Below are 11,545 nucleotides of genomic sequence, written 5' to 3'. Positions count from 1 at the left end.
TAGTGCAGAAGGAATCCTTAAGGATATTCTGGTCCAAGTCCTTCACCGTCAGTTACTGACTAGGATTCCCCAGGATGACTCCCCTAGGTTCACGTAGCCAAGACTCGGGACCTGTTTCCAACAGCAGTAGTATGCGCTGTGGGTGTCGCGGCCAGCACGACGAATCGACCAGGGTGACCGTGGGCGCTAAAAGGATGATGAAAAAAGTTCAGAGACAAAGAGATGAGGGCAAGAGGGACACTGAAGATGATGTCCAACAGTGCCAAATTTATTCCACATCTTACAAGCATTTATAAGGCAGATCAGAATAGGAGGAGCATTACATCAGTACATAGTCAGATGACCGCAAGTTCCTATAACAAGTTGACGTTAACTACAAGCAAACCTCGTGATGCCAGGTAGTTTCGGCTAAAACCATTAGCAAGACAATCAACCAGGGAGTGGATCATGGGAGGTACAGAACAACAAGGACTAAGAATTCAGGACCCTGGCCACTTCGTTCCCTACTGTAGGGAGAGTGTGTGGGAAGTCACGTAGGCCAGCGCACGACACACAGCACAGACCCTTTCTCGGTGCACTCAACTTTCCCGTCCTTAACCTTGTCAAGGTGTCCGGACTTTGAAGGAGACACAAGTCAGGGCCTGGTTTGGTCCTCAACTCCAACCATGCTGTAGCCTCCAACATATGGGTTTATTATATATAAATATGTATTTTATTTATATATATATATACACTTAAATAAAGATACAATTGTTATAGTTGTAATGGCTGTAACAAAATTTGGATAGAAATGGGTGTTGTGCCATGTCTCCTCCACTGGCCTCTGCTGTCTTGGCCATTCGGGCAAGGCCCCGCTCGGGCAGGGGATAGAAGGCAGCGGCCTGGCTGCTGAGGCAAGATGGCGGTAGCTCAGGCCACCCCGGTTTCCTCCACTCCTTGCTGTGGCCGCACTGACGCTTCCGATGTGCTGGTGGCAGCAGGCAATCAGGTGGGCCTCTTGCATGGACTAGTCCTGGGGCAGGTGGAACGGAGCTGACCTCGCTACCTTCCTGTAACACGCACACAACCAGGGGGTTCCCCACACGGTGCCTCCTGTGTTATTTGCACTCAAGGTTCCATAGGAAACTACTGGTTAGAAATCTGTATTAAAATTTGACACTTGATTTGATGCCATCAGTCATTTCTTAGCCACCTGCCTTTCCATTTGAAGGCCACACCCTGACTCCCTGGGAGCACAAGAGCCCCTCCATGCCGGCCCTCCACTGCTGGAGTACCTGTTCACAGGCTTCCTCGGGGCTTTGGACACAAGCCAGCCTGGGATTCAGGGGTCACCATAAACTTGGCTTAGACCCGGTGGTCTAGAAAGAGCAGTTGCTTCCATTTAGAATTATTTCCTTCATAGCAGATGTGGTTCTAAGGGCTTTGTGTGCCAACACATTTAATCAAATCCCTTTTACAAATCAGGAAGTTAAAAGCTCTGGGCCAGTTCTGCAGACGGAAGGCTGCGTCCCAGCGGCGGGTAGCAGAATCAGCCTCGAGCAACCACTCTGTACACAGGCCGGATAAGAGAAAGCAGTGTCACAGGTACGTGCGGTTTCACACAACTTCTGGATTCCACACTTACACGGGCGTGTACTCTAGGTCACGGTGTAAAATGATCTGTAAGCAGGTTATGATCAAAATTACATATGCTGGACTGACTCTCCGATAATCTGACTCTGCCTACAGCCAGCCAGCCAGGATCTGAGCCTCAGCAACCCCCGTATGACCCTGGGCAAGTCACCTGGCTATAGTTCAGTGTCCTTATGTGTAAAACGGAAAGAATGTGCACATATATATAAGAACGCATGCGGGACGCCTGGGTGGCTCAGTCAGTCGGTTGGGCATCTCCTTTGGCTCAGGTCATGATCCCGGGGTTGTGGGATCAAGTCCCACATCGGGCTCTCTGCTCAGCAGGGAGCCTGCTTGTGCTCTCTCCCTGTCAAATGGATAAATAAAAAACATCTAAAAAAAAAAAATTAACACATGCAAAGTTTTTACCACAGTGCCTGGACCACAGTAAGCCTAGAGTTTCCTCTGTTCAACTGTATGTAACCGCCAATCAGATGTATTATCTCTTTGGGACCCTCTTCCACTTTATTTTCCTATCAGCTGCACAGCTGACCCTTGAACACGGTTTGAACTGTGCTAGTCCACTTATATGTGACTGTTCTCAATAAATACAGTCCTATAAATGTATTTTCTGTTTCTCAGGATTTTAATTTTTTTTCTCTAGCTTTAAGAATACAGTATATAGGGGGTGCCTGAGTGGCTCAGTGGGTTAAAGCCTCTGCCTTTGGCTCAGGTCATGATCTCAGGGTCCTGGGATTGAGCCCCACATCCGGCTCTCTGCTTGGCAGGGAGCCTGCTTTCCCCACTCTCTCTGCCTGCTTGTGATCTTTCTCTGTGGGTCAAATAAATAAATAAATAAAATCTTAAAAAAAAAAAAGAGATAAAAGGGGAATATCCTATTTCACCCATACCTCCCATTCCTCCAGCCCAAAGAAATCCTAGTTAGATGTGCGCCTTATGTCCACTAAAGGCCCCTTGGCATAACGCCCAGCCCACGAGAGATACATTAATGCAGAAGAGGACTGCCCGGACCTCTAGCGTCTGTCAATCACGGCAAGACGACGCCGGCCGTAAAGACACGGCAAGTTTCCACACTGTCAACATACACAACACACAAAACATGCACTAGGAAGAGGGCATTCTGGCACTGCAGTCAGGCGTAGGGTCAGACCTAATGTCGCCACTCATCCGTGTGTGACCCACAGACAGAGTGACTTCACGGCCTTCGGCCTCAACTGCCTCACTGGTAAGTGGAGCGAGTATCTGTCTACACTGGGGAGGGCCCAAGAGGACCCACTAAAAGGGCCTGGAAACAGTCAGGACAGCAGCTGGGAGCACAGGAAATAATTCAGAAAGGGCGGCGGTCATTAAGAGAAACATTCAGAACTCTGTTCCTTACTGTTGACCAAAACACTTTAATTTTACAACTTTCATGTACAATATGATATCCATAAACGGTTGGAATTCTCACCTGGCTCCTGCAGGGAAACAAAAGTAGAAAGCTTTAAGGACTTTTATTTTCAGTAATTCAATTTCATCATTTTGGTTCATTCAATTTTCAAGCACTCGCTGAACATGGACTGTCTGAGGGGTCTTCCTGAGAAGCAAAGTCACCTCGCTTTCTCCAAGGGTTTACACTTTCATCTTTTTTTTTTTTTTTAAGATTTTATTTATTTATTTGACAAACAGAGATCACAAGTAGGCAGGGAGGCAGGCAGAGAGAGAGGGGGAAGCAGCAGAGAGCCTGATGCGGGGCTTGATCCCAGGTCCCCTGAGATCATGACCTGAGCTGAAGGCAAAGGCTTTAACCCACTAAGCCACCGAGATGCCCCTACAGTCTCATCTTTAAAATAAGAAATGGGGGGCACCTGGGTGGCTCAGAGGGTTAAAACCTCTGCCTTCGGCTCAGGTCATGATCTCAGGGTCCTGGGATCGAGCCCTGCATCGGGCTCTCTGCTCAGCAGGGAGCCTCCTCCCTTCTCTCTTTCTGCCTGCCTCTCTGCCTACTTGTGATCTCTCTGTCAAATAAATAAATAAAATCTTTAAAAATAAAATAAGAAATGACTGTGTGGGAGAATATTGGGAGATCCACAGGAAGAGGAGAGGTTAGTGCTGGCAGACATGTTACCCGGGGAAGCAGGGTCCGCGGAAGGACTGGGACCTCTGACTGACCCAGAGTAAATCCAGAGACACAAAAGAAGTGGTAACACAGCTTAACGGTCTGCTCTTTGGTGACATTTTTTCCTATTTCCCTGCTCCCTACATACCCCAAAACTACTGTAATTTTCATGTCATTAAGTTACTTCTAATTAAAATTATAATAACAATACCAATAATATGATGTAATAGGAACACTTTTTTATTTAATGTTTCCTAGCCTTTAACATAATTCCAAAAAATAAATAAATAAAACAATTTCCAAGTCATTTTGAGAGATGGCAATTACTTATGTGCGATGATGAATTTAAAAACACATCATTTGAGAGTGTCTTAACTCCTGAGGGGTTTATGGAAAATGGGACTCCTTTTTCAAGTACCTACTCCTAGTACCTCCCTTTGGAAGAAACAAAAACTCTGATTCCTAATTTGGAAAAATGAAAGGGCTATAACCTTTTACAGTTTAGGGTTAATTTCCACACAATTCCATACCATAACATTCCCATATGCTGGAATTTTTTTTTTAAACAGGTTTTTGTTGTTTTTTTTTAAGATTTTATTTATTTATCTGATAGAGAGAAACACAGCAAGAGAGGGAACATAAGCAGGAGGAGTGGGAGAGGGAGAAGCAGGCTTCCCGCTGAACAGGGAGCCCAATGTGGGCCTTAATCCCAGGACCCTGGGATCATGACCTGAGCTGAAGGCAGAGGCTTCACCCACTGAGCCACCCAGGCACCCAATAAATAAAATCTTAAAAGGGAAGGAATTTTTTTAAAAGTCTTCGATCAGGAACCTAAATTGTAACAAAACTCAGGAAGAGAATCTTTTTAATAACAAATAGAGAAAAGGAAGAGGAGACCAAAAGAAAGGGACGGGAAGACAGCAGATACAAAAACACTAAAAAGGGAGAAACTAGACCGGCTATAGTTAACTGTCCCTCGTGCTTTTAGAAAAATGTACTGTCTTCAAGACCATGATAAAGTCAAACATTTTTATCGACACAAGATAAACGACTTTAAAAAGGAGTTTGGGGCACACCTGTTTGCAGAGAGCTCAGTCTTCATCATCAGGGAGGATACCCAGTTCTTCATCTGTCCACTGGGAAGGATCTGGATACGCAAAGTGACCCTGGTGACAACCATTACAAAAAAAGGAAAAAATCTATATTCCATACAATGAAAATATATATATATATGTATGTATCTATATGTCTGGTAAGGCTGTCACACACACAGCCCTTGACCTGCTACAGAACAAATTCGACTACTCTGAACTACGCGACGGTCCAGCTGTTCTCCGATCCGCTCACACGGGCTGCAGCCTGAACTTTCAAAGGCCGCTGTGGGGCCACCAGCCTGAGCCAGGATGTCAGTGGGTGTTTATGATGGAGGAAGGGAGACAACAAATTTCAAAGATCTCCCACATCTCGACAACGTGTTGAAGCCCCAGTAAAACAGAACGTCTCAGAGTGTCCCGTCACTGCTGCCGGCCTAGGGGAGACCTGGGCGGCTCCGGCGGGCGCATGCGGCTCCGGTCCTGATCTAGGACGCGTCTGGTGGCATCATCGTCTCAGGCCAAGCGGCCACATGGCCTCCTGACAGCTGACCTACAGGAGCCAAGGGTGACTACGTGCTGCCAATTCACAGACACTGAGCAGCTCTCTACTGGGTGACAAGGACACAGAGAAGTTATAAGAGAAATGATGTGTCTAAGATGTGGACGCTGAAGATTCTTTTCCTGTCCTATCTTGGTCAGCAAGCACAGATTTCGATGGCTTAAAGGCATACTTTCCTAGAGAACAGGGTCTGGGCAAAAGTCATGAAAGCTTAGTCAAGGCTGATGACGCATCAGAAAGCTACCACTAGCTACCTTCTCTCCTTGGGACAAGTTGGCCCACATCCCTCCCACCCCAATTTGGCTGCCCTGGGCCTCTAGACAGACTAGATGACATTCAGCATTTAAAGAAATTTAAGTGTGAAACTTAACCCACTGCTGAAGCCCTTGTTCAGAAAGTAAAACAATTCGTTTCTAGTCTTCCTTCCAAATACGGCAACCTAACAGAAACCGTAAGAGATGGACTACCTACACACGCGTCTGTGAGTGGGGAAGGTCAGAGGTTACGTATTTCATCAAGTAAAAGGATTCCTGCACACACACAAAGACAACATGGTAAAGGGATGTTATCTAGATAGAAAAACAGTCTACAAACAGGAAGGGGGGGGGAAGCTAAGCTATTACTATTTAGTAATAATCCAAGTAGTTATAATACTCCATCGGTATATTAGAATTACTCCCCTGCACTTACCAGCACAGCATCTGAGTCATGCCAAAAACGCCAGAGAATCCAGAACCACATGGTCCCACTGAATATCTCGGCCTGGATCACCTGGGACTTGGTGAGCTGGGGAAACTGTCTATACCGCGGCTCGATATGCACACCACCACCGGCACTACGAGACAGAACAAAACGTCATGCAACTTCCAAGTCTGAAGTCATCCAAAACTTTTGAGTTCCATCTAGAAACCAAATCTAGCGTTTCTCATCTCCTCCACAAAGTACAGGATGACAGAGCTAAATAATCCCTGGAAGCTCGTCTTTCATAAGCCTGCTTTTAAACTCGTTTGGCAGCAAAAACTGGCCTGCATGGATGAGATACGATTATTTCCCTTTAGTGAATATTCATGGATTTTACAGCAGAAATAGGAACATGCTAATAATGGGGTACTGGCCCCAAAGTTTCAATTAAGGGATGTGAACCTGCAATAGTCAGTCACTTAGCTTACCCAGAAAAACAAATCAGGAAATTAATCTTGTTTTGTTTAGCCATATCTATTTCAAAGGCAAATTATGTCCTCTGCCCTATTAGTCTTTATTTATTTATTTTTAAAGATTTTATTTATTTATTTGTCAGAAAGATAGAGCACAGGCAGGCAGAGGCAGGCAGAGGCAGAGGGAGAAGCAGGCTCCCTGCGGAGCACGGAGCCCGATGTGGGAGTCGATCCCAGAACGCTGGGATCATAACCTGAGCCGAAGGCACTTGCTTAAGCAACTGAGCCACCCAGGCGTCCCCGTCTTTATTAATATAAAGAATATTATATGGAAAAGAGGGCTCATCAAAACTTTTTTGGTAAGTTTGTTGTTTTTTCTTAGCAATCTCTATACCCAATGTGGGGCTCCAACTCATAACCCCGACAGAGATCAAAATTCGCATGCTCCACCGACTGAGGCAGCCAGGCACACCAGCAAATCCTTTTTAATAAGCTAATAGTTCTGAACAAAACAAAGAGCCTTAAACAGTTAAGTACAAACAACTTTTTCTGGTTTTGGTTTTTTTTTTTTTTTTTTCCATTTAGATTCTGTTGACAAATTGTGGGACACAATCCATGAGGTCTGCAGTCATTTTATTCAGTTAGATTATAATTATTATTGATCGAATCTAACTTAATATAATTCATACTTAATGGCATTACTGTCAAGTTCTCTTTAGCAGCTATACATATTCTACTATACAAAAATACACAGTTTAAAGAGAATTCCCATAGAAATGTATTCACAAATTGCATTTCAGGGGGCACCTGGGTGGCTCAGTTAAGCATCTGCCTTCAGCTCAGGTTCCTGGGATGGAGCCCCATATGGGGATAGAACCCCGTATCGGGCTCCCTGCTCAGCGGGAAGCCTGCTTCTCCCTCTCCCACTCCCCCTGCTTGTGTTCCCTCTCTCGCTGTGTCTCTGTCAATAAATAAATAAAATCTTTTTTTAAAAAAATTTCATTTCAGGTAAGAACAGCTTGTAAAATGGGCTCTTTAGTGCAGCAAAAACTACTAAAACTACACTGTCATTTCTCCCAAATGTACTGTAGATCTGTGAACACAAATACATCTATGGTCCCTGATACATATTACGTCCTACCCTTTTTATCTGCCCGTCCTGCTCTTAAAAGGTTATGAACAGTTATCATTTACTGAGTGTTTACCATGTGCCGCACACTAGATGAAGCATTTTATATGCATTATCATTTATTTTCATAACCCTAGGAGACAGATCCTATGGTTCTTAATGTTTACAAATGAAAACACTGGGGTATTATTTGGAGGCAAAGCCTAAGCTCTTATATATTGCCTATAAATAAACGATACTATTTTTTCATTTTATGAACCAAAGACACAGCTCTTAATTAGAATTGCCATCAGCATGATACCACACTGAAATGATAGTTTCATTCTTATGTTAAATATTTATTCACTATATTAACACTTTTATTTGGAAGGCTCTACATAAAATATTGATAATTAGCTATGGATGGTGTAAGAGATGGTTTTTACTTTTTCATATGTATGTGTGGGGGGGGGTTGTATGTGGTTTTTTTAAAGTTTTCATTTAAATTCCAGTTAGTTACAATATAGTGTAGTATTAATTTCAAGTGTACAACAGAATGACTCAACATTTCCACACATCACCTGGTGCTCGTCACAGCAAATGTCCTCCTTTATCCCCATCACCTCTGTCACCCAGCCCCCACCACCTCCCCTCTGGTAACCATCAGTGTGTTCTCCAAAGTTAAGAGTCTGTTTCTTCATTTGCCTCTTTTCCCCCCACCCTTTGCTGATTTGTTTTCTTAAATTCCACTTATGAGTGAAATCGTGTTTTTCTCAGACTTATTTTGTTTAGCCTCACACTATCCAGCTCCATCCATGTGGTTGCCAACGGCAAGACTTTTTTTGAATGGCTGAGTAATATGTTATCTTTTTTTTAAAATAGTGACCACATATATTTATTTGAGGGGCACAGGGGTGGCTCAGTCATTAGGCGTCTGCCTTTGGCTCGGGTCGTGATTCCGGGGTCCTGGGATCGAGCCCCCCATCTGGCTCCCCAGTCAGGGGGAAGCCTGCTTCTCCCTCTTCCACTCCCTGTTTGTGTTCCCTCTCCGGCTGTCTCTGTCAAATAAATAAATAAAATCTTAAAAAAAAAAAATCTCCACAGGCCTGTCACTAACCTGCCCCGATCCCTCCCCGTGACCTCACGCTCCCTCTCCTCAGCCCATTCCACTCTCACTGGCTTGCCTGTCCATCATCGGCACTCAGAGCCTCGACACTTGCAGTCTCTATCTTTGTTTGGCTGACGGACCACTGAGTTCCTAGTTCAAATCACTATCCGGCCTGCATTGCCACATCATCCTAAGTACAAGACCCCATCCACCCCCATCCCAGGCACTCTCTACATTAATCCCCTGCTTTATTTCTTAACAGTACCTTCACGTGTTCTCTTCTACTTGTGTCCTCCCCGGGATGGAAGCTCCCTTACCTCTCTTGTATTCTGCTCCATCCCTACAACCTGGAAAGGCCCCTGGCATCCGGAAGATGCTCCATACTTATGCACTTTATTTTCACACAACTGTGTGTGATAAAAATAAGGTGTGTTACAGAAGTAACAACACCTCAGTGAAGAGAGGCACTCCCCAGTTTTTCCATGCAAGGTCAAGGGCTATGGCTGGGAGCTCTCCATCACTGTCTTTGTTGAGGTCATGCAGACCTTTTCCTTCTTCCCACCTCAAACTTGTCGCAGCTCCACAGCTTTGAGAGACATGTGACTTTAAGCAAGTCACTCCTTTAATCTTCTGGAGTCTCCATTTCCTAGTAACAACAGTTAATACTGGTAAGGTCCTTACTAGGCAGCAGCAGCTGTCTTTTTTTTTTTTTTTTTAAGATTATTTATTTATTTATTTATTTGACAGAGAGAGAGAGAGAGATGAATCACAAGTAGGCAGAAAGGCAGGCAGAGAGAGAGGTGAAAGCATGCTCCCCACTGAGCAGAGAGCCGGAGGGGGGGACTCGATCCCAGGACCCTGAGATCATGACCTGAGCCAAAGGCAGAGGCCCAACTCACTGAGCCACCCAGGCGCCCCATCAGCAGCAGCTGTCTTAAAATACCTTACAGAATTGTCATTCACTCAGCTCCCTGGAAACTGACATTATAATCCCCATCATGGGGGTGAGAAAAGGGAGGCAATTAGAGATCATCAAGAAACTTCTCCAAGGCGAAAGAGCTAGAGTGTGGCAGAGGTGAAATTTGAATTGAGGCAGTTTGGGGCCAGAATCCTGCTTTTAACCGCGATCCTGCACTGCCTCTTCGAAAAAAATGTAGATGATGATCTAAGGGGCCTGGAACATCACCTGTAAGAATTCAGCGTTCTACTGTCCATCCTGCTCTTACTGAATCTCTCTGCACTACCAATTTGTTTTTGGCGGATGAGCCCTCCCTTGGCATCCCGGCACTATGCTCTCCAGTCGAATTTTTGGGCTACTTCACAGGTGACTCCTCTTTTGCTCCCTCTCAATTCTGGTGTTGCAAGAGTGAGCCCTAATACAAACTCCGGGATTTGGCCGATAATGTGTCAATCAATTCTACACTCTCATGGGGAATGTTGATAATGGGGGAAGCTATGCACTTGTGAGGCAGGGGGTTATGGGAAACCTCCATACCTTCCGCTCGATTTTGTTGTGACTGCTTTAACAAAGAATACAGAGGTCTCCCGCGGCACCTCCGTGCCACTCCTTGCCTCCCACCTGCCGCTTGGAAACAGGTACAAGTTCCTTCCTCCGCCAGAACGCCCTCTCATCCCCATCTCCCGCTCTCGCTTCCCAATGAGCTCCAGCTTTCCTCTACGATCAACTGGATTTCCCGACGACAGGCTCCCCTGCGGCCGGAGTGGCCCGAGACACTGTTAAAAACCTGCCAAGCGAGCCCACCGCCCAGCCCCCAACCCCACTCCAGCCTCGAGGTTGCAGAGCCGGACTCCAAGTCCCAGCATGCCTCGGGGCGCAGGTCTCTGCAGGTTCCCGGCCCGCCCCAGGCGCCCGGTGTCAAGGTGAAGGCGTCCCGGAGACCTGCGTTTTCCGTTAGAAGCAGGGGAGGACCCTCCCCCAGCCAACACTCACTGACGAACTCCACTGCCTCCAGCCGCCGGCGAGCCGGGGCCTCTGAACAACCGGCCTCCAGCGCGAACGAAAGGCGCCAGGCGCGTCAGAGCCGACATGCCAGCCCGCATCCCGAGAGAACTGCTCAGGCCTCACCGCCTCTACGTCACTTCCCCCGGCGCCCCGGCCAGTGACGTCACGGCGTCGACCTGCTCATCCTCCCCCCGCCCCCGCCGAAGGTGGTGTACGCCGGGAGGGAAACCGTAATCCGGTCGCCGGGCTTCGGGCTCGGCTCTAGGACCCTCTGTACGGGTGTGCTTAGAAACCAGCACTGAGTCGGCTCTCGCTCCTCCCTGACTGCTGATCTCGATGGTGTTTTCCCACCTCCGCCCGCTCCTCGGCCTGCTGCGCCTGAGTAAACTGCCTTCCGGACCCTTTGAGGCCGCCGGACCCTCTGAACCAGAGGACGTCCCCAAAGCTAGTCTTTTGTACTCTCCTCTCCTGCAAGAGGCTCACAACGGTCTCTATAAGGTCTTGTCTTACTCTTTCTCTGCAAACTTGATAACGGACCGGCAGCCCATCGGTGGTTCCCAAATATTCCTACGTGGGCTGGTGGCATCACATTCACCTAAGGAGCCCGACCTCAGATCCTCTGCAGTCCGAAGTAGGGCCGAGGAATCTGCATTTAAGCGTGGCCTCGGGTTTACGCCGCGCTCTGATTCCCTGATCCTGAGCCACGCCCTGGATTCTCGGCTTTCTCTCTAAATAGTGCTTTCTAGTAAATCCTGGATGGACTCTGAGCTTCTCTGGGTACACACCCCACGTCACTCCCGCAAATTCTTAGGGTCTTTACTGCTGTGTG

The 11,545-nt window shown here is 46.7% G+C and overlaps 1 protein-coding gene across 1 annotated transcript; it reads right to left on the bottom strand.

The window, feature by feature from the left end:
* Window positions 1-3,006: 3,006 nt before the first annotated feature.
* NDUFB2 (NADH:ubiquinone oxidoreductase subunit B2) lies at window positions 3,007-10,868 on the bottom strand. Its single transcript, XM_044246721.1, has 4 exons — window positions 10,705-10,868; window positions 6,074-6,218; window positions 4,807-4,896; window positions 3,007-3,089 (listed from the first exon to the last, which is right to left on the bottom strand). Exons 1-3 carry the CDS (start codon window positions 10,812-10,814, stop codon window positions 4,822-4,824), a joined length of 330 nt encoding a protein of 109 aa, XP_044102656.1. The 5' UTR covers window positions 10,815-10,868; the 3' UTR covers window positions 3,007-3,089; window positions 4,807-4,821.
* Between the last annotated feature and the right edge of the window lie 677 nt (window positions 10,869-11,545).

This window comes from Neovison vison, chromosome 4 (assembly GCF_020171115.1).
Source record: "Neovison vison isolate M4711 chromosome 4, ASM_NN_V1, whole genome shotgun sequence".
NCBI lineage: Eukaryota > Metazoa > Chordata > Mammalia > Carnivora > Mustelidae > Neogale > Neogale vison.
Note: the sequence above shows the minus strand (reverse complement) of the source record. Positions and strands in the feature narration are given on the sequence as shown.